The 19,558-nt window shown below is 39.0% G+C and overlaps 1 protein-coding gene across 4 annotated transcripts in view; it reads left to right on the forward strand.

Moving 5' to 3' along the window:
* Positions 1 to 11,767: 11,767 nt before the first annotated feature.
* Positions 11,768 to 19,558, forward strand: part of LOC143860455 (GPI-anchored adhesin-like protein, putative (DUF936)) — a 14,155-nt gene continuing 6,364 nt past the window's right edge. The window contains exons 1-5 of one of the 4 annotated variants that reach the window (XM_077371116.1): positions 11,768 to 11,958; positions 12,052 to 12,308; positions 12,567 to 13,747; positions 15,466 to 15,738; positions 16,046 to 16,137. In XM_077371116.1, coding sequence (XP_077227231.1) covers positions 12,800 to 13,747; positions 15,466 to 15,738; positions 16,046 to 16,137 — 1,313 coding nt within the window. In that variant the 5' untranslated portion in view covers positions 11,768 to 11,958; positions 12,052 to 12,308; positions 12,567 to 12,799. The remainder of the gene's footprint in view (positions 11,959 to 12,051; positions 12,309 to 12,566; positions 13,748 to 15,465; positions 15,739 to 16,045; positions 16,138 to 19,558) is intronic. The other 3 variants (XM_077371118.1, XM_077371117.1, XM_077371119.1) reach the window with 3 other exon arrangements.

Below are 19,558 nucleotides of genomic sequence, written 5' to 3' on the forward strand. Positions count from 1 at the left end.
ACTTGAAACTACTGCTCCTTACTCACCTCAATCTAATGGCATAGCTGAACGTAAGAACCGGACGTTAACTGAAATGTTAAACTCTATGTTATTGACAGCTGGCATGCCTACTAGCTATTGGGGAGAAGCAGTTTTAACTGCAAATCACATCCTGAATAGAGTACACCACTCTAAGTTGACCACTACTCCTTATGAGTTATGGCATAAACATCCTTGTAGATATGACACTCTTAAGACTTGGGGCTGTATTGCTTATGTGAGGATACAAGACCCTAGGAGACCTAAGGTAGGACCTAGAACAAACACTTGTGTTTATCTAGGTGGTGCAGAAGATAGTGCTGCTGATCGGTTTTTGGATCTATCTACCAATTTGGTTATAGAATCTAGAGATGCAGTATTCTTTGAGAATAAATTTCTCAGAGATCATGGTTTGAACCTACCTGGCGATACTGAAATGGTTACAGAATCGCATGTAGAGTTTGAACAGAATACTTCTGACACCTGTCCTACACTGATTTCTACATCAGAACCTTTAAGAGTTTCTACAAGAGATAGAGTACCCAAGAACTTTGGTGAGGACTTTGTGACCTACCATGTAGAGAATGATCCATCAACCTATAAGGAAGCGATGAGATCTAGGGACTCTTTGTTGTGGGCAGAAGCCATTGATGATGAAATGAGCTCTCTGCTACAAAATCAAACTTGGCAGCTAGTCGATTTGCCAAAAGGGGCTAAGACTGTGGGCTGTAAGTGGATTTTGAAGAAGAAACTTAATCCTGACGGATCCATAGCTCGGTATAAAGCACGTTTAGTAGCTAAGGGCTATACTCAAGTCAGTGGGATAGACTACTTTGATGTTTACTCACCGGTCTGTCATTTGGCAACGATAAGAATTCTTCTTGCTTTGGCTTCTATTGAGAAGTATGTTGTGCATCAAATGGATGTAAAAACGGCTTTCCTAAATTGAGACCTCACAGAGGAAATATACATGAACCAACCTGAAGGGTTTGTCATGGAAGGTTTCGAGAACAGAGTTTGTAAGTTATACAAATCTTTGTATGGTCTTAAACAAGCACCTAAATTGTGGCATCAAAAATTTGACAAGGTAGTAAAGAGCTTTGGTTTTCAGACCAGTTATTCAGATAAATGCCTTTACTATCGTTCTGTGTCGAATAAGGTTGCGATTATTTGTTTGTATGTAGACGATATGTTGATTCTTGGTTCCGATCTCTCTGTAGTGAGTGACGTGAAAACCACTTTGGCTCAAGAATTCGACATGAAAGATCTTGGTGTGGTTGACACCATTCTTGGTATGAAAGTAAGTTTTGAAAGGCAAGGGATTACTCTTAGCCAAGCCCATTATATTGAAAAACTACTTTCTACATGGGGATACAGTGAGTGTAAACCGATTGAGACACCATTTGATTATACCAAGAAGCTGATCTCTAATGGAGGAGACAGTGTGAATCAGTTAGATTATTCTAAACTGATTGGTAGTCTCATGTATGCTATGAGTTGCACTAGACCAGACATAGCCTTTACAGTTGGCATGCTGAGTCGTTTCACTAGTAATCCTGGCCATGAGCACTGGGATGCCCTTATGAGGCTGATGAGATACCTTAAGGGTACTCAAGGATATGCTCTATGTTATACTGGCCATCCTCCTATCCTGGAAGGGTATTCTGATGCATCATGGGGATCAGAATTAGGAGACAGTAAATCTACCAGTGGTTATGTTTTTACACTGGGTGGAGCCGCTGTTGCATGGAAGTCAAAGAGACAGACTTGTATTGCTCTGTCATCTATGGAATCAGAACTTTATGCTTTAGCTTCTACAGGAGATGAAGCAGAGTGGATAAGAGATCTGATCCTGGACATTCCATTGACTCATTTAAAGATTAACTCTTTAAGTTTGTTCTGTGATAATCAAGCTACAATTACGATTGTGAAAAACTCACTCTTTAATGGTAAGAGGAGACATGTCAGGCTGAAACATGCCACGCTGAATTATCTTCTAGAACAAGGTATTATCACTTTGGTTGATGTGAGATCGAAGGATAATATGGCCGATGCTCTTACGAAGGGACTGAACAAAGATCGAATATTCAAAACTGCGGGGGAGATGGGGTTAAAGACTGTGTAGACGTGTCTTAACCTACATTCCTATTATTTTGAATTTTTTCGAATCTCCCTATCTTGGCCAAGATAAGCACTTGATATGTTTCAATGATGTTTACAATTATCTTTATGTCATTCCACATTTGATGACATGTCCTTCTTGGGAAAGGTTGTTTCATTCCAAACTTGATGATACAGCTTAACTCAATTTGGATATGATGCCTGTAACATTCCAAATGGAAACATGGAATGGTTCTTTGTAAAGAAACTGTTTAGGTCTGGTTCTTGATTGAAACTTGACATTGATGCTTATTGATATTGATATTTATTTTTCAGCCATTATGAAATTGTACTAAGTTCTTCAGGTAGAACTAGATACTTTTAGTAAAATACACAAATGATTGGATTCATTTTTTAATGAAATTCATATTTGATAATTTACAGGAATTGGCGAAATTGGAGGAGATTGCCTCAATTTGGATCTTGATGAGGATGACTTACTTGATGAGTGAATCCTTATAGTGCAGTGGAACTATTATTTTCTTTTCCGTTGATTAAATAGTTCACCTACATATAAAACTGCTTATGTTTGAGTTTAGATTATTTCTAAAACTCTTGGTTATTCTTTAAAGTATTTTTGTTTTTCAGTTGGATTACAAATCTTTATTGATATGGTGATATGGATGATTCAATAATTTTGTTTGGACATCACATTATCTATCTATTGGATTGTGCTATATGTAGAACATAGGAGGAGATTGTTGGGTATATCATATAACCCATGTATGTTCTAATATAAGCCCAATAGGTAATGGACCAGGTGTAGTGGGCCCATTTGGGCTGGAGCCCATTAACCTCTTCTAACCCTAGTGTATCTCTATATATAGGGGCTGGAGGCAACAAACTTGGTATTAAAAACTAGATACCTTGGGTGTAATGCTTTAAGCATCCTGCTTAAACCTAATAACCCTAACAAACCTCCCATGGCTGATGTATGTCTTTGCTTTGTTCGGCTTGTTTTTGTGACAAGTGGTGCATCAGACATTAAATTATAAGATTGTATGGTTCTATCTCTACACCCTCGAAAGGTTTTTGTTGTTTTGTGGAGAAGTGAATGTTTTGAGTAGGCTTATTGGGGGAGGCAATTTGGATAGAACCACCCATGTCCAAGTCACTATTCTTTTGGATCCTGATTAGAGAATTCTTCACATCCTACTTTCGATTTATGGGTCCTGATCCGTTTTTAAACGGACATATTGAAATAATGTAAGGAAAATGATTTCAACAGTGCAATGTTTTTATAAGATGGGCGGAGCATCTTGTTGCTAGTATTTAAAGGGCTGTCAGTAGGATATTACAATTCTCAAAACGCTCTTACAAGCCCTCTAAATACTAAATGACAAGATCCTTTCGCATCTTATAAATGTAAACTTTCTTTGGTAGTTCAGAAGAAACAAATAACGAGAGTAAAAAGAGAGAGAAGAAAATAAGCTGTGAGACACTAACAGATGTGCAACCTTTGCTTCTATGCACACGTCAACAATTTGTATGCATCCAGTAGATCTTTTTGACTAGGTAACAACTAAGATAAAATAAAATCCTATACCATGTGAAAACTCTTCTACCCTATCTATAGGAAGTCCTACTAAAGAAAACTTTTCAACCCTTAGCTATTAGAGTTATAGATGAACTCAGACTCATCATAATACCTATACCTATCCAACCTTTGCTTTAACAAACAATAAAACTAGCTAAAAAGTAAAAACAAAAGGACTCTATGAAGAGTCGGTGGTGAATAGATAGACAGTTCACAATAAAAACATTGCAGTATTGAAATTAAATACTAAACGACAAAATGCTTTAATGCATCTTATAAAAACATTGCAATGCTAAAATCATTTCCCATAATGTAATTATTAGCCGAATCCAAGGATTTTAGAGACCAACTTTTAGCTATTTTGACAAAGACACGATGAGTAATGTGGGACTTAACTTATGAATCCAAGTAAGATGACTGAAAGTACCCATCATTGTTTAGCTGACCATATGAAGTTCAAACTATATAGTAAGATGTCAAAGGATCCACATCAGAACAAAACCACCAATGTTGTGGTAACGACCTATTGAGATCCTTATGTTTGGTTGTAGGCGTTTACCTTGTAGAGTAAGGGTAAGTAATGTTTGGTTGTCAACGTCGTAGAGTAGTTCTAGGGAGTATCATTACCAATATAGAGAGAGATATCATTCCCAAGAAATCCAATCAAAATTTCACCATCTTTGTGGAATCTGGCATGGATTTCCTTAGAAGGATACAATGGTGACACATAAGAATGGTCATGCAATTATCAAGATACACCGTCGGTAGTCTCCAAAGATTTCAATGCTATACTGGCAACCAAACAAAACACCAAGCCACCCTCGTTTTTGTTCAACTAAACACATGTGTTAGATCTTTTTGGGAGTGGTTTGGATCTTGCTTTAAAAGTCCGGATGATTGTCTATTTCGAATCGGACCGTCCAGCAAAGTATACGTAGTTAGGGTTAGGTGTAGCATAGAGAAGAGGGAAGACACTTCGGAGAAAGGAGAATTATCATCAAAATAAGAAGTTGGAAAATAATTTTTTTTTTATCATTTTGAGTTGAGTTTTTAATGTTACGAAAAATACTTTTTATATATGAGTAGAAATAAATCAACAATACCTTATTTAAACTCGAAAGAAACCCTCAGATCTGTCCAATCAAACCCGTTGAATAAAAGTACCCCGATCGAACGGCTGTAATGTAACAATTGATTGATTTCCACGTGGCGTCTGCTCTCTCATATACGGCAAGACGTTCCTTTGTAGAGACTCACCTCTCTGTAACGCAAAATCGCTTTACAAAAGTCGAATTAAATACTTGTAAATAGCTCAACTAATCGTAAATAGACACGTGGCATATTAGAGCAGGTATTTGCCGGGCGTTAGCACAACACCATAAATAAGAAGTTAACGCCTCCCAAGTCCCAATTTTTTAACTTCCATACAACTTCTCGAAAAAAAAAAAAAAACCCTAATATCCATTTTCCGGCGAAAACAGACCCCTTTCCGCCGGAAGAGGTGTCAGATCCCGGCCAGTTTTTGTGAGATCTGGTACGGTCAATATTGCTGCTTATTTTAGTTTATGTTTTAGATGATTTTTTCACCCCCACTGTAGGATAATGCGCCCCCCCTAACGTCATTGGATGTGACAAAGCGTTAAAGTCTGCCCACAACGTTAAAAGGGCGGCATTATCCTGGGGGGGGGTTCAAAAAATTATTTCCCTTATATTTTTTACTCTATTATGAAATGACCAAAATCTCCCTGCCGACCAAAACCTGCCACAAAATGCCCTTTCTTAAACGCTTCCATTGACAGATTGACTACATTCATGCAGTCTGCCCTAAATTGGAGAGACCCAAAATTTCAAATTTCAGTACAAGAGTTGGCTCATTTACCTACATCTTCTTGATAGCCCAAATTTCTAACTATGGAATTTTCATATGGACCAAAATGCCCCTGAAGATGACTAAAATTAAAATACCCTACCCAATCAGTCAATATCAGTTCGATTTGTCGGTTCTGGTAAATTATCCCTTTGTTTTTTACGGAAAGGGAAGATGTCCCTTCATGACGGGTCAATCCCAAATTTTATAACTATTTCTAAGTGAAAAAATGGGTAAATTCAAGACTTTGTAGTCTGAAATTTTTATATTGTTTAATGGGTCTTTTGCTATGGGCACTCGTTAATGGCATTGCAAATGATATTTAACAATCATTTTACACATGTTTTGAGACTTTTTCATTTATCAAAACATGTGTAAAGTATGATTTCCAATGCACACTCGTTAGCAAAAACCTTATTTAAATAGGTTGGTATACAGTTTTTGCTTTTTAATTAAATTTAGGGCCCGTTTGGATACCTCCTGCATTTTTATTTTGATTTGGATTTGAGTTTTGGATACAAAACACATGAATCATCTTCGTGATCATGTTTTAACTTTTAAGAGAGAAAGAGAGAGAGGGAGCGATGCTCACTACTGCCGGATCAACGTCGAGGAGTAGCGATGGTGACAGAAGTTGCCTATAATGTCTAGTAGAAAAGATTTGAAAATCAAAATTTTTTGCAGTGTTGTAATTGATTTGGAAATTCTAAGAATCTAATCTAGTTCAAAATATCAACTAAATCCAAATCTAAATCTTGTTGATATCCAAACATGGCCTTATATTGTTTAGGTGGCGGTTGGATGCATGTGCTCTAGCTTGTAATTCATTTGTCGTCAAAATACTGAAAAATTACATTCCTGTTGTTTTGATACTGACACTCGTCCTTTTTGTTAAACTTCTAAGCTTCCCCGGAATTGTGAGACAAGTGTAAAGAAAGGGGTGCCGTAAGGCAGCGGATACCCTATTTTCCTACAAAAGTTTCGCTTTCTTTGTCTTGACTTTTGGCGGGAGACTCCGCTAAAGTACGTGTGGGTAAAAGCTTTATTGTTTGCTGTCTTGGGAAGAAATCAATGCTAATATTCATAATATTAGGGAAATGTTATCAGCACTACCATATTTTTATATTTGCACAAAACCCAGCTGTCTTTTCCTCTTTAATCGGGTCCAAGGTTTTGGGGAAATGTAATAGCCTTCTGACAGCTGTTTAAATATTAAAAGACAAGTGGTGTGTGAAAATATCAAAATTACGTTGTGCTTATATCATTTCCTTATTTTTAAATACTTAATATATTTTAAAAAGGGTTTTGCTAGGCAAATGAATAAAATTAAGAAGAGAAAATCTGGTACTAGGTGATGTTCTCTCAGCAAAATTTCCAAGTGAATCCCATTTTAATAAGAGAGAACATTTCCTACACACTTGTGTAGGTAAGTTACCTACACACTACCTTAAAATACAGTGGGGGCCCACATTGTTTGGGTGATCCAAACAATTCATTTGGATCACCTAAACAATGTGGACACCCTATCTATGTGAGGACCATTCAAATGAATTGTTTGGATCACCCAAACAATGTGGGCCCCCACTGTATTTTAAGGTAGTGTGTAAGTAACTTACCTACACAAGTGTGTAGGAAACGATCTCTCTTTTAATAATACAATGCAATAGAAGTATCATTAGGTAATGAGTCACTATTCAAAATGTCAGCAAAATAATTATTCATATTAACATTATTCTATGAGGACTGATATATTAATTGAAGGACGCCCTTTGAAAAAGACAGTTACATGGGTGCCCCTATAGGCCCATCTCAACAGATTGTATTTATTGGTACCTAAAGTTTATATTTGTCAAGGCAATTTCTATATTTTTTGGTGCCCTTATAAGTGCACTTTATTGAGATAGGAACAATGGGGGTGCCCTTGTAACTGGTTTTTGCAAAGGCTCCCTTTAGTCTATCATTCCTCTTATATTCAACAACTTTGTAAGGTTCCAAAGCACAAAACCTTGGTGGTTATGATAAATATTTTTTCAGAGGGATTTGCTAGCGCGTCCATTGCAGAAGGCATTTGGTGGGATGGCTTGTTGCATGTAAGAGCAGCACATGGCTCACTTTTCAGCAGATTTTGTCTTCATTCATGAGGTGGCTGCTCTCAAATGCAACAGGCCATCCGCGAAAGACGCTAGCAAATCCCTTTTTCGGAAGTTTAGTAATGCAATGCGACATAGTAGTGTGTGATTCACAAGTATTGAACAGGGACCTGGGTTCCCAGGGGATATGATTCTCAGAGCATCTATCAAGCGAATACGTTAAGTGATTAGGCGTGTTGCACCGGCCGGAATAGGAAAAGAATGAAAGCCCTAAACCTCTCAATAAAGTGAGAGGACCGAACGGAACGACTAAAACGAAACGGGCAAGCGGAGGCTGGATAAAACCTATCCCTTTCTCCAGGTTCTTAATTTTGACCGAAATTTTGGATTTCAGTGACCAACAAAACAGAAACGTTCCGAAACCGAAAGTCCCAAAATGTACCAAATTTCGACCGAAATTTTAATATAATATTATTATTTTATTTCTTTACGGAATTTCAGCCGAAATTAAATTAAATTTCGGTCAAAATTTCGGGAGAAAATCTGCTGCTTCGATAACTTCTACCGAATTTCGACCGAAATTCTGGGTTTTTAGCTGAAATTTCGGTTTCGGTGAAGTCGGAAATTATAGCCGAAACCGAAATTTAAAACCTTGCCCTTTCTTTCTGATCCATTGTCTGTCAATGGCCCACAAAGCCTCAAATGGCCATAGTTTCAGTCAAGATCCTATGGATGGACGGCCCCAAAAGAAATAATGTATGCAATAATCCATTGATCGAACGGTTTAGCAGTTAGGGCTGTTCAATCACGGCCATATGTGGGCCATAGGGGTGTAAACGAGCCGAGCTGAGCCGAACTTGGCCAGGCTTGGGCTCGGCTCGGCCAGGCTCGCGAGCCTTATCGAGCTCGGGTTATATTAAATTCACACCCCTCATCTTCCCTGGACAGCCTATCTAGTGTAATTTGACTACTCTTTTTACACTACGGGGGCTGGTCCAAGTAACAAATGAGGTTCCAAAAAAGAAGTGACATATTTTGCCTCCTCCTTTCACTTCCTGGAGAAGCCTTTTAGTGTGTGTGTGTATATATATATATATATATATATATATATATGAGAAAACGGTTCCTACACATATGTGTAGATAAGTTATCTACACACTAGCTTAAAATACAGTGGGGGCCACATTATTTGGGTGATCCAAACCATTGATTTTTAAGGGCCTCACATAGATAGGGTGTCCATAAAAAATCAGATCCATAGGATCACCCTAACCATTCGAATTGTGGAGGCAAAAAATGAACTAATTTGTGAAGGTTTAAAGACATCCATTTTACCTCCACAAATCGTAGGGTTGGGATGATCCTATGGATCTGATTTTTTGTAGACACCCTATCTATGTGAGGGCCTTTAAAATGGATGGCTTGGATCACCCAAACAATGTGGGCCCCCACTGTACTTTAAGCTAGTGTAGAGAACTCTCTACACATGTGTAGGAACCGTTTTCTCTCTCTCTCTCTCTCTCTATATATATATATATATATATATATATATATATATATATATATATATAATTCTTAACGAGCTGAGCCGAGCATGGCCTAACTCGGGCTAGGCTCGTTAAAGTTAACGAGCCTGGCCAGCCGGCTCGGCTCGTTAAGGATTCGAGCCGAGCTTCCAAGCCAGAGCCAAAATTGACAACCCTTAGTGGGCCATCGATCTAAAGAGCACTGGTCCCAATCTCTGTGAAACATAGAAGTAGCCGGCTTTTGATTCAAATCTCCACGTGGCAGATGCAGGGTTATCTGACAGATTCCACTGGCCGACTTCAATAGTACCCCAAGCCGCAAGACTCTGAGCTCACGTCCTCGTGTTCACACCTAGACGGCTAAACTCAGTCAAAAGAGTTTTTCCTCTGCAATTTCTTCCGGGAGATGATAAATTCGCACCATTTTTAAATTCTATTATGTGGCAGACTATAAAGCCTTTTCACGTTCAAGTGGTGCGCATTTATCATGGCTCTCGGCTCTTTCTTCCTGTTGAATCATCATCATTTTTGCAAAACAGAAATCCAATTAGGCGAACAGTCACTATCTAATTAGTCCTGACTATCAATATTTGGGCCCCACATAGGGGGATTCATGTGTAATTTAGACCGTTGATCTTGAACGCATGATGAGATGACCCACAAGGTCCTGATGCCGAATTTGTGACTCCCGGTTGCCCAACAGACCTGATCATGCCACGTGGCACATGCGGCCCTAAATCGTTATTTTTAGGAAAAAGCATAATTCCCCAGAAGTTATCTAGAGCCCTTAAAAAAGTGTTTAATAAAGTGGTGAGTGTCATTATCAAAATTACGCACCGGCCATTAAAATATGTACGGATATCATTCTCTATTTACTTTCTCTAATCCAAGATTTGGACTTTTCAGCCGACGGGAAGAGGAATCATTCTTATATGACATAGCAGTTCTGAAATTTTTATTAGAAATGATAACTGCACTCACATGTTTGATAGTGATATTTCATACTTTATTAACCACTTATTAGGGGCTGTCATGAGAATCTTGGGAATTGTAAACATCCTTTAAAAGCTATTAAGATAGATGTTTGGCAACCATGAAAAATTATTTCAAGGAATATATTGAATGGCCAAATTGTGAAAGAGGGAGATGAGAAAGAGGGAGACTGGACATGACATGGATATGGCATGAGAATTCCCCCAAAATATGATACTTCAAATTGGGGTTTTTTTTCCCCTGTTTTTGAGGGACTTTACATGCTAACTCACTTCCCACACACAAAAATCTCCCCTTCTCTATCCATCTTTACTAATATTCCATGGAATATTTTATCATGATTGCCAAACATGCCCTTAGAGTAAAAATTAGAGTGCCACAACTTAGAGAAGGGAGTGTGGATTACAATTCCCTAAAATTATGATGCACAAATGATGTGTATTAGGTAAGTGAGAATTAAGATATGTGGAAAGGACTATCCAACTAGTTGGTCCCACCTTGGCTTGTCAATGGTCCGACAGTTGCTTTCATAAGATGATCCAAATGATGGTTAGGAAAATGACACACCCTCTGGAAATTTTTTTTTTATGGTAAATAGGAGAATGATATTATGGGATGTATTCTTTTTAGTAGTTGAAGGACATGAAGTGGTTTCACAGCCACGAGAATTAGACTCATCAAACTGCTCGTCTGGTTGACCCCACCATGGAGATATCATCCCCTAAAAGTGACTCCAATCTTTTAGGACCCACCTTGTGCTATCTTAGCATGGGCTTGAAGATGGATAGTCTAGAAAACTATAGATTGTTCTTCTAAATCTCCCTTTCAGAGTTTCAGGTGTGTTTGGTTGTACAAAAGTCATGATAGTTTAGGAGTTTTGCTTTTCATTCAGTGTCACGCGAGCAAAATCTCTTGTTTGGTTGCCAATGTAATATCGAAATCCTTAAAGACTATCAAACAAGTTTTATAGGTAATTATTGCATGTCTGGTAACGTGGCATCCATGTCTTCTCATACATTTTAAAAAAAATTTCTCAATCAGATGTATTTTTTCTTTCTCTCGTTATCTCTCTTCCCTCTCTCTCTCTGCATTACGTACTGGTGACGACACTGGTTGCACAAAAGCCAGGACAGTTTGAGGTTTTGCTTTGCATTTGGGTGCCACATCAGCAAAACCTCTAGTTTGGTTGCTAAAGTAATGTAACATCTAAAATCCTGGAGGCTACCAAAAAAGTTTCATCTGTAATTTTGAATTGTTTTGTAATGTGCCATTCATGTCCCCTCCTTATAAATTCTAAACCAAATTTCTCAAAAGAGGTGGAATTTCGCTAGTGAATAATACTTTTTCTCTTTCCCCCTTTCTCTCTCTTTCTATACTGATAATGACACCCCCTCCCAGTACTCTACCAGGTAAATTCTAGGTAAATGTCAGCACCTGAAATCTGACTCCGCCAGCCGGAATCTTACTTCCCGGCAGTTTTTGCCGGGATCATAACCTCTCTAGCAAGCCGACAATCCATAACCGACCACATGTTGCCATTTGCCCACAATACAATAAACAAATTTAAAAGGAAACTCCACCTTATAGAGTAGACAAAAAATATATATATAAAAAAATAACAGCTTAAAAAGCCATTATTCTCTGTAACATCACTGCTCTTCTGATAATTCTTGTGATTTCTCTAATTTACTTTACCCTTCCTGATTGCTTCAACATCCCCATTTCTTCAAGAATAAAAAAGAAGCAAAGGTTTTGTCTCAGATCCAGGTTGGGTGTGTCAGATTCTGTTAACAACTATTATTATTCTCAATCATAGAACTCTTCTAGCAATGATAAGTCTTATTTTTTTCTCATCTGTAGTGCAGCAGTTCTTCATGTTCTGAAAGCTCCCTAGATTCTTATCCATCAGAACTCAAAAAATCAATTGTTTTCCATCTTGGTCTTGCAGTTTGATAACAATTGAAAACCCAAAGCTCTTCTTTTTCCCAATCTGGAGCCCTTAACTCAAAGCTGGGATTTTTTAATTCATATGGGTTTTGAGAGTACTGTGTTTCTCCTCCTCTGCAACAGTTCTTATGTTCTGAATTCTCAAGATTCTATCTATCAGGCCTAAAAAGGTTATATTTTGCCGTCTTGTTTTGCAGATTATTAGGGTTTCTTTTATTGATTACTTTATGTTTTGCCTCTGTTATGACTCTTATGATATGAAGTATTCATAAAACGTGAATTCTTGACTTTTTATCACCTGGGTTTTGCAGAATATTAGGTTTTCTGTTATTTGTTAGTTTATTTTTTTTCCCTCTGTTATGACTCCTATGATCTGTATTATTCATAAAACGTGAGAATTTGACTTTTTTATCACATGGGTTTTGCAGGATTATGTTTGTTTCCTCCTCTGTGAAAGCTTCTATGATCTAAGCTCTAGAGATTTGATCCATTGAACCTCAAAAGCTTGCATATTTCTGGTTTTTTATCACCAGGGTTTTGCGAAATTCTGTTTGTTTCCTCCTCTGTGAAAGCTTCTGTGATCTGACCTCTCAAGATTTGATCCATTGATTCTCAAGAGCTTGAATATTTCACAAAGTAATGCGCTTTGGAGATCAAACTGATGGCTACTTTGGTCCCTGGAATTCTTCTAAAGCTTCTACAGCACATGAACACTGACGTGAAGGTTGCTGGTGAGCACCGCTCATCTCTACTTCAGGTTGTCAGCATCGTCCCCGCCCTCGCCGGCGGTGAACTGTTCTCAAACAAGGGGTTCTATCTCAAGGTCTCAGATTCTTCCCACGCCACTTATGTCTCCCTTCCTGATGAGCAAGTTGATCTCATCCTTAGTGATAAGCTTCAATTGGGCCAGTTCATCCACGTTGAGCGCCTAGAGGCCGCGACACCTGTCCCAATCCTCCAAGGGGTGAGGCCAGTCCCCGGTCGCCATCCCTGCATTGGCAGCCCTGAAGATCTTGTTTCCACGCGTTCCCTTTGCTTCCTCAATCCGTCAGGGTCGAATCCTATTAATAAAACGCTGTCCAAGGGATTGAATGGGAATGTAATTGGGGAAAAAGAGAAACCCAAGTTGGCAAAATCAAATGAAGTTAAGGTTACAGAATTGGATAGAAAGAGGGCAACTCTCACCCATTCAAAATCTCATTTATCAAAGGCTGCTTTAAATGTCATAGAGAAGAAGGCAGTTGGGCTGAGATCAAACTCGGTGAATTCACGGTCTATTCCTTCGTCTCCTACAAGTTGTTATTCGTTGCCCACATCGTTTGAGAAATTTTCAAATGGTGTTAGGCAGCAGCAGGGAAAGATCAAAGGGCCAGAGAAACCGGCTACGAGGCAGGGGTTGCTGGAGAAAGCAGCTTCTGTTTTCAGGGCAAGTACAGCGGTGAAAAAGCTATCTGTTGGGAATTCGATAGGAAATTTGGTTTATGGGATTGAATTGGGTCCCAAAGCTTTGAGAAAGAGCTGGGAAGGGAGTGTGGAGATGAAAGGAAGGGAGAATTCAACTCCGAGGGCTGTGAAGCCCAATGTGAAATCAGATGCTCGGAGCAGTTCTGTGAGTTTCTTTTTTTCATTAACTTATTTATTTTAACTTTGGCATCCTTCGTTAAAACTAGGGTGAAATCTTCTCTCTGGTCCTTTAATTGTACAAACAATGTTTATGAATTTCCGAATTGCATAATGTAGGAACATCCTTGAATTCAGTGAAGGTGTAATCTCATTTTGTCTCATGTATTTGCTTTGCTTATCTTCCCCTCTAACATGGATCGGGCAGCGGCAGGCACAGGAGGAAGAAAGCTAAGACAATACACTCTACTCTTATGCCCTTCTTCTCAATGCAACACAGGAAAACACCTTTTTTTCAAAAATTTCCGTTCTGCCATTTGGGTTGGATGAGCTCAGCAATTGATTTTTCTACAAAGGTTTCTTAAATTTCAACATGGATGATTAATGAATCATTTTGGCTCTGATTCAACTTTATAAGCCCTAGGACCAGCTTATTGGGTTTGTGCTTGCTTTCTTCTTTAGCCTACCTTTTGGTGTGCAATTGCCAAGCAAGTTTCCGCAATTAAGGGTTTAGGTGTCGAACTTTTTCTTTCATCTTGTATTGAGTAGAAGTTCTCTATGGAGAAAAAATGTCAGCTAGGATTGTAGCCAAAACATGAGCAGAGAGCACTTCTTTAAAATAATCCTTGGACATAGAAGCACGAAGCGTGGGTGTAGGTGCGGGGGTGGGGAAGCGTGGGGTCTAGAAGAGTCAAATGTTGAAGCGTCGTGGGAGTGTTAATGTGATATTTTCATCATATGTCTTTCAAAATTCAATTACATAAAAAAATAGTAATTTCTAACTATCTTCATATAAATCTTTCAAAATTTACGTACATAAAAAAGGAGTAATTTTTCTAACTGTCTTCATTTCCATGCCATCTTTCCTCATGCCTTTTGAAGATTTGCCTATGTGCTTGCTCCAATGAAGTACTTTGAACAGTTGGAGGAGTTTGATGCAAGTAAATTGGTGATGGGGGTACTAATGGAGTAATAAGAGCAGGTTGGGAGTGCCATGGGAGCGGTTTCCATCTCTTTGGGATCATGCTGCTTGGAAGCTCCTTCTTAAGGAGTGCCGAATTGAGGTTGCGAGTCAGGAGTGGCACCCCGAGGGAAGATTCCTGCGTCCAACTCCATGGATACAGCAAACGAACTTATTTGTCTTGAGTGAAGTTCGCTTGCTGCTGTTCATGCTCCGCTCGCTGCCTAAAGAACATTTATTATGATTTTGGAACATGAAGTTCTTTGCAAAATCTGATTGTCCTAGGAGTTCTAGGCTTCTAGGCTTCTAGGTAATTACTTCCTTGGGAAGATGTTCATTGCCTTCTTTTTCAGTTATAAAGTAACATTTTAAAGAATATGTGGGGCCAAGGTACACTCCCTTTGTGTTCAAAGCTATGAGTAATCTCATGATGTTGCATTTTTGTGGAGTATAAACGCTTGTGAGTTCCCTCAGTAGTGAATAAATGTACAAATGGGAATGATCCAATGGTTGCTTATGGGACTTACATACAAGGAATCATTCTACCATATTTATCATTCCTGGGAATGATCTAGTGGCTGCTTATGGGACTTGCAGTGAATTATTCTACCATATTTCCCATTTTTATGGTGCATTTTCTCTCCTTTTAGTTAACCATTTCTGTTTACCTCTGTGGGCAACCTTGATTTTTCTGGTGATGTATCTATGTAAGTCAGGAAGTTATCTAATTATATTTACATAATCAGGTTCCTTCGAAGAAGTCAACAGTAAATGACAAGTTACCATTTAAAGAAGACAGTAAGGTTCAGGTACCCACAAAGAATGGCAGCGTGAATGGAGCTTTGGATGATCCAGATAAGTCAACTAAGCGAAGGGCATCTCTTGAAAAGAGAACCTCAGAAGTTGCTAATAATGGGATCCCTGGTAACTTGGTGAAGGTTGTTACCAATAATAGAAAATGGACAGATGACAGTGTTCCATGGGCTTCACTCCCTCCATCTCTAGTGAAGCTTGGAAAGGTGTAAAAAATCATTCCATTTTCTAGTTTACAACCACTTCGTTAAAATGTTACAAACTTATGTAGAGCATGATTTTTTTTACATGTCTTTGTCTGCCAATTCTTTTTGTACTATATGTAAGTCGGGGAAGCTATCGAGTCCAGTAAGATTGAGACTTTGGACTGACTTCAATGGTTCAACAGTCTCTTAGTTTCGCAATTTAACTATTTTATTGGTTGTCTAAGCTTTTCGCCACTTTGGAAAGATTTTTGAAGCTTGATTCTTTTAGTTCTTTTTCTGATCGCTTGTAGAATTGTTCTTATTTCAGGAAGTTTTGAACCACAGGGATGCAGCACGACTGGCTGCTATCGAGGCCATGAAAGAAGCTTCTGCTGCGGAGAGTTTGATTCGATGCTTGAGGTAAATATCACGTGTACTTGAGTAAATTGGAACAGTTATGTCTTGTATTGGCCATCATTCAATTGCTAAGGTCCTGTTTGTTACAGATTGTGACACCCGATGGTGAGGGCCCCAACCGATTGTTGGCCGGGCCAACAATCGGTTGGGGCCCTCACCATCGGGCTTTACAATCTGAAACGAACGGGCCAACAATCGGTTGGGGCCCTCACCATCGGGCTTTACAATCTGAAACGAACAGGGCCTGAGTTTTTTGGATCTGTACCTTAGGATTATGTTTGTCTTAAGGTATATACATTTCTACCAATTATAAATATGCACTGCTAGTGTGTTACATTTTCTAATATCATGTGCGTATAAATTTATGGCATCCTTAAATTGACTCAGCAGGTTCTGAGTATCTTATGCTGGGTTTGATATTTCTATATTTCTCTGTTTATTTATATGAATGGATTTTTTGACTGTTAAACATGATTCCTTATCCTTAGATCTGTCACCTTTTTAATAACCACGTTTCTCATTTGTGATAACTTATGCCTTCTGATTTAAGTTGACCATTATTGGGTGTCTAATCGTAAAATTACTTATATTACTATCCATGGATGAATGACTTTCAACTGTTCCCTCTCAGTGAGGCTTGTGTGTGGCATCTGTATTTAGAAGTCCATGCTGTAACATCTTAAGGAATTTAGGTAAACTAGAAGAGCAGATTTTTAATGAATCTCTGATTAATTTTCAGTGGGAGATGAATTCTTGGCACAAGAAATTACTTCCAAAAATTATGTTCTCAATCATTAAGTACGTGAAAACAGTGCAGATTTGTTTATAGGAGGTCATAAGTTTGGAAGCTGCTCCACACATCAAACTCCATAGAAAGAAAATTGAGTTTCTGTACGATCATGATTTCAAACCCATAGAAGTTCTGAATTTCTGTCCCTCTCTTCCACATACATTCGTATCACTTGTTAGAGACAGTATCGGAAAGTCGGTGATATCTATTCATAAGTGATCCCTACATTTTTCTTCCTTTTTTTAGCAGGGACAACAAAAATATATTAATAGAGAGAAACTACTGAAACCGGAGGTCGAGATGCCCCCCCCCCCCCCCCCCACGCCACATACACACAACACCCCATACCTCTACCTTTTTTTATATATTTTGAGCAGAGACAACAAAATTACACTAATAAAGAGAAACTACTGAAAACAGGGGTCGGGACCCCCCCCCCCCCCCCCACACACACACACAAAAAAAAACATTGTAAATACAGTGTTAGAATAAGCCCAGTGGGGGCATTATAGTCATTGTATCTATTTCTGTGTCTTAATATATAAATACTATAGTGAGGGGGAGCCAGCCCTAACTCACTTTTATCTTTCTCTTTATTCTCTCTCACAACATGGTATCAGAGCCCTAGGGAAACCCCGTAGCCTCCATCTTCTCCGCCTCTCCGAAAACCCTAACTCTTATCATCTCCCCCACCTAACCCTAACCCTAACCATAACTCTAATCCTAACCCTAACCCTTCAAAACCCACCCTCCACCACTACCCATCTTTGAAGAAACCCAAAACCTAGTACTTGTAAAACACAACCCTGAAGACGAGACGAGACGAACTGAGTTTCATGTGTTAAATTTGTCTCCCGAAGACGAGATGAGACGAGACGAACACAACCCTGAACACAACCCATTTTTTCTCCTTTAGTTTCATGTGTTAAATTTGTCTTCTTTGTTTTCATCTCCCGCATCTTCCTAGCTTCTCTATGGGGTCATCTCTGCACCTCTTCTTCACTCGTGCGATCGTCCTATGAGTCCCTCTGTTGATTAGTTGGTTTTATCCTTCGCCGTCTCCACTTCTACTAGTCGTAGCCGTTGGTGTTGGTCTCTCTGTTGTCGACATTTGTTGTCTTGATGGATCTTCCTATACCTAGTAACAACCAATAGAGAGGCTAGAGTTAAGGATTGCATGTAGAGGAGGGGGAGGGGGGTATTTTTGGGCCTTAGGTTTAGGCGAGACCTCACAGATAGTGAATTAGTAGTCTATCAATAATCCTAACCCATCTTAATTCTTGTTATCGTTCCCCTAATTTTGACGACCATAGGATTTAGACCCAAAACGCACTTGGTTCTTTCTCGATTCGCTCTTTTTCTACAGGTTGGCATCGTTGAGTATGGAAGACTCTCGATGCATAAGGATTTGGAAAGTGGAGGAACCATCTAGGGTGGTGGATTTCTCTTGGACAGTAGCAAGGAAAAGGATCAACACGTGACAATATTATTGGAATGGAGTAGCGGACCATTTGGGGATGTAGGTGGAGCTATGTGCAGATTGGTTCCATATGACATAATTGGCCGCCTTTGGAAAGAAAGAAACAATAGAATCTTCAAAGATCAAAAGCATAGTTGGGGGAGTTTAGTGATTGATACTAGAGCATTGACCAATATGGGCAAGGAGGCACCTAGCTATAGTATGAGTGAGATGTTAAGGAATTAGTTGACTATTACTTAGAGAAAAAAGACAAATCAAAAGGAGACGCCAAGATAGAACACTCCACCAAATGGGTGGATTAAATTCAACTTCAATGGAAGCTCAAAACTCAAAAGTAAATCCGGGTCCGGCAGGCATTGGTGGCCTCTTCCGGGACTCAAATGGTCGCACCCTTCTTTCATTTTCTATACCGGAAGGTACTTGTGATGCAAATGAACCAGAAGCGAGAGCCCTTTTATGGAGGTTGAGATGGTTTGCCGCTCATGGATCGGGTCAGTTGATTATTAAAGCGGGGACTCGACTAATGTTATATCTTGGGCTAGCAATAAAACGGTAGGACCATGGATGCTAGTGGACTTAATCTCTGAAATCAGTGATGTGGACGTGATTAGGTGTTGTGATAGAGAAGGTTCAGGTCTGGTCAAATCTGGCGTGTGAAGCATTGGAAGCTCGAAGGATGTACAAGCATATGGAAATCCAGAATTCTAAGAGTATAGAAGCAAATTATACACAGATGTAAGCAGGATTTGATTTAGAACTAATCAGTTCTACTCTACTGCAATAAAACCACTTAAAGAAAGCTTTACTTCAGAAGTGCATGCAAAATTCCACCGTAGATCAGAACCATTGAGGCACTGGATTTGTATGAGCAAGTCTAACTGTGACGCTAGGATTTTGAATGGAGTTATCCTGTAATTCAAACAACACGACCAGCATATGATTTTTCTCAACCGAAGGTAAAGATGGGGATTAATAAAATGCACTCGGGTGCTATCTTAGACTGTAGACCATTAGGGCCCGTTTGGATACCTCATATTTTGTATTTGGATTTGGAATTGAGTTTTGAATACAAAATGAATAGATCCGCCAGCTCATGTTGAGGTCTAGAGAGAGGGAAGGGGGTACTTCCTACTGGACGGGGAGAGCTTGAGTGG

The sequence above is a fragment of the Tasmannia lanceolata genome, unplaced genomic scaffold (genome assembly GCF_043159265.1).
Source record: "Tasmannia lanceolata isolate RefF3 unplaced genomic scaffold, GAP_Taslan_0.1 ptg000037l, whole genome shotgun sequence".
In the NCBI taxonomy this organism is placed as follows: domain Eukaryota; kingdom Viridiplantae; phylum Streptophyta; class Magnoliopsida; order Canellales; family Winteraceae; genus Tasmannia; species Tasmannia lanceolata.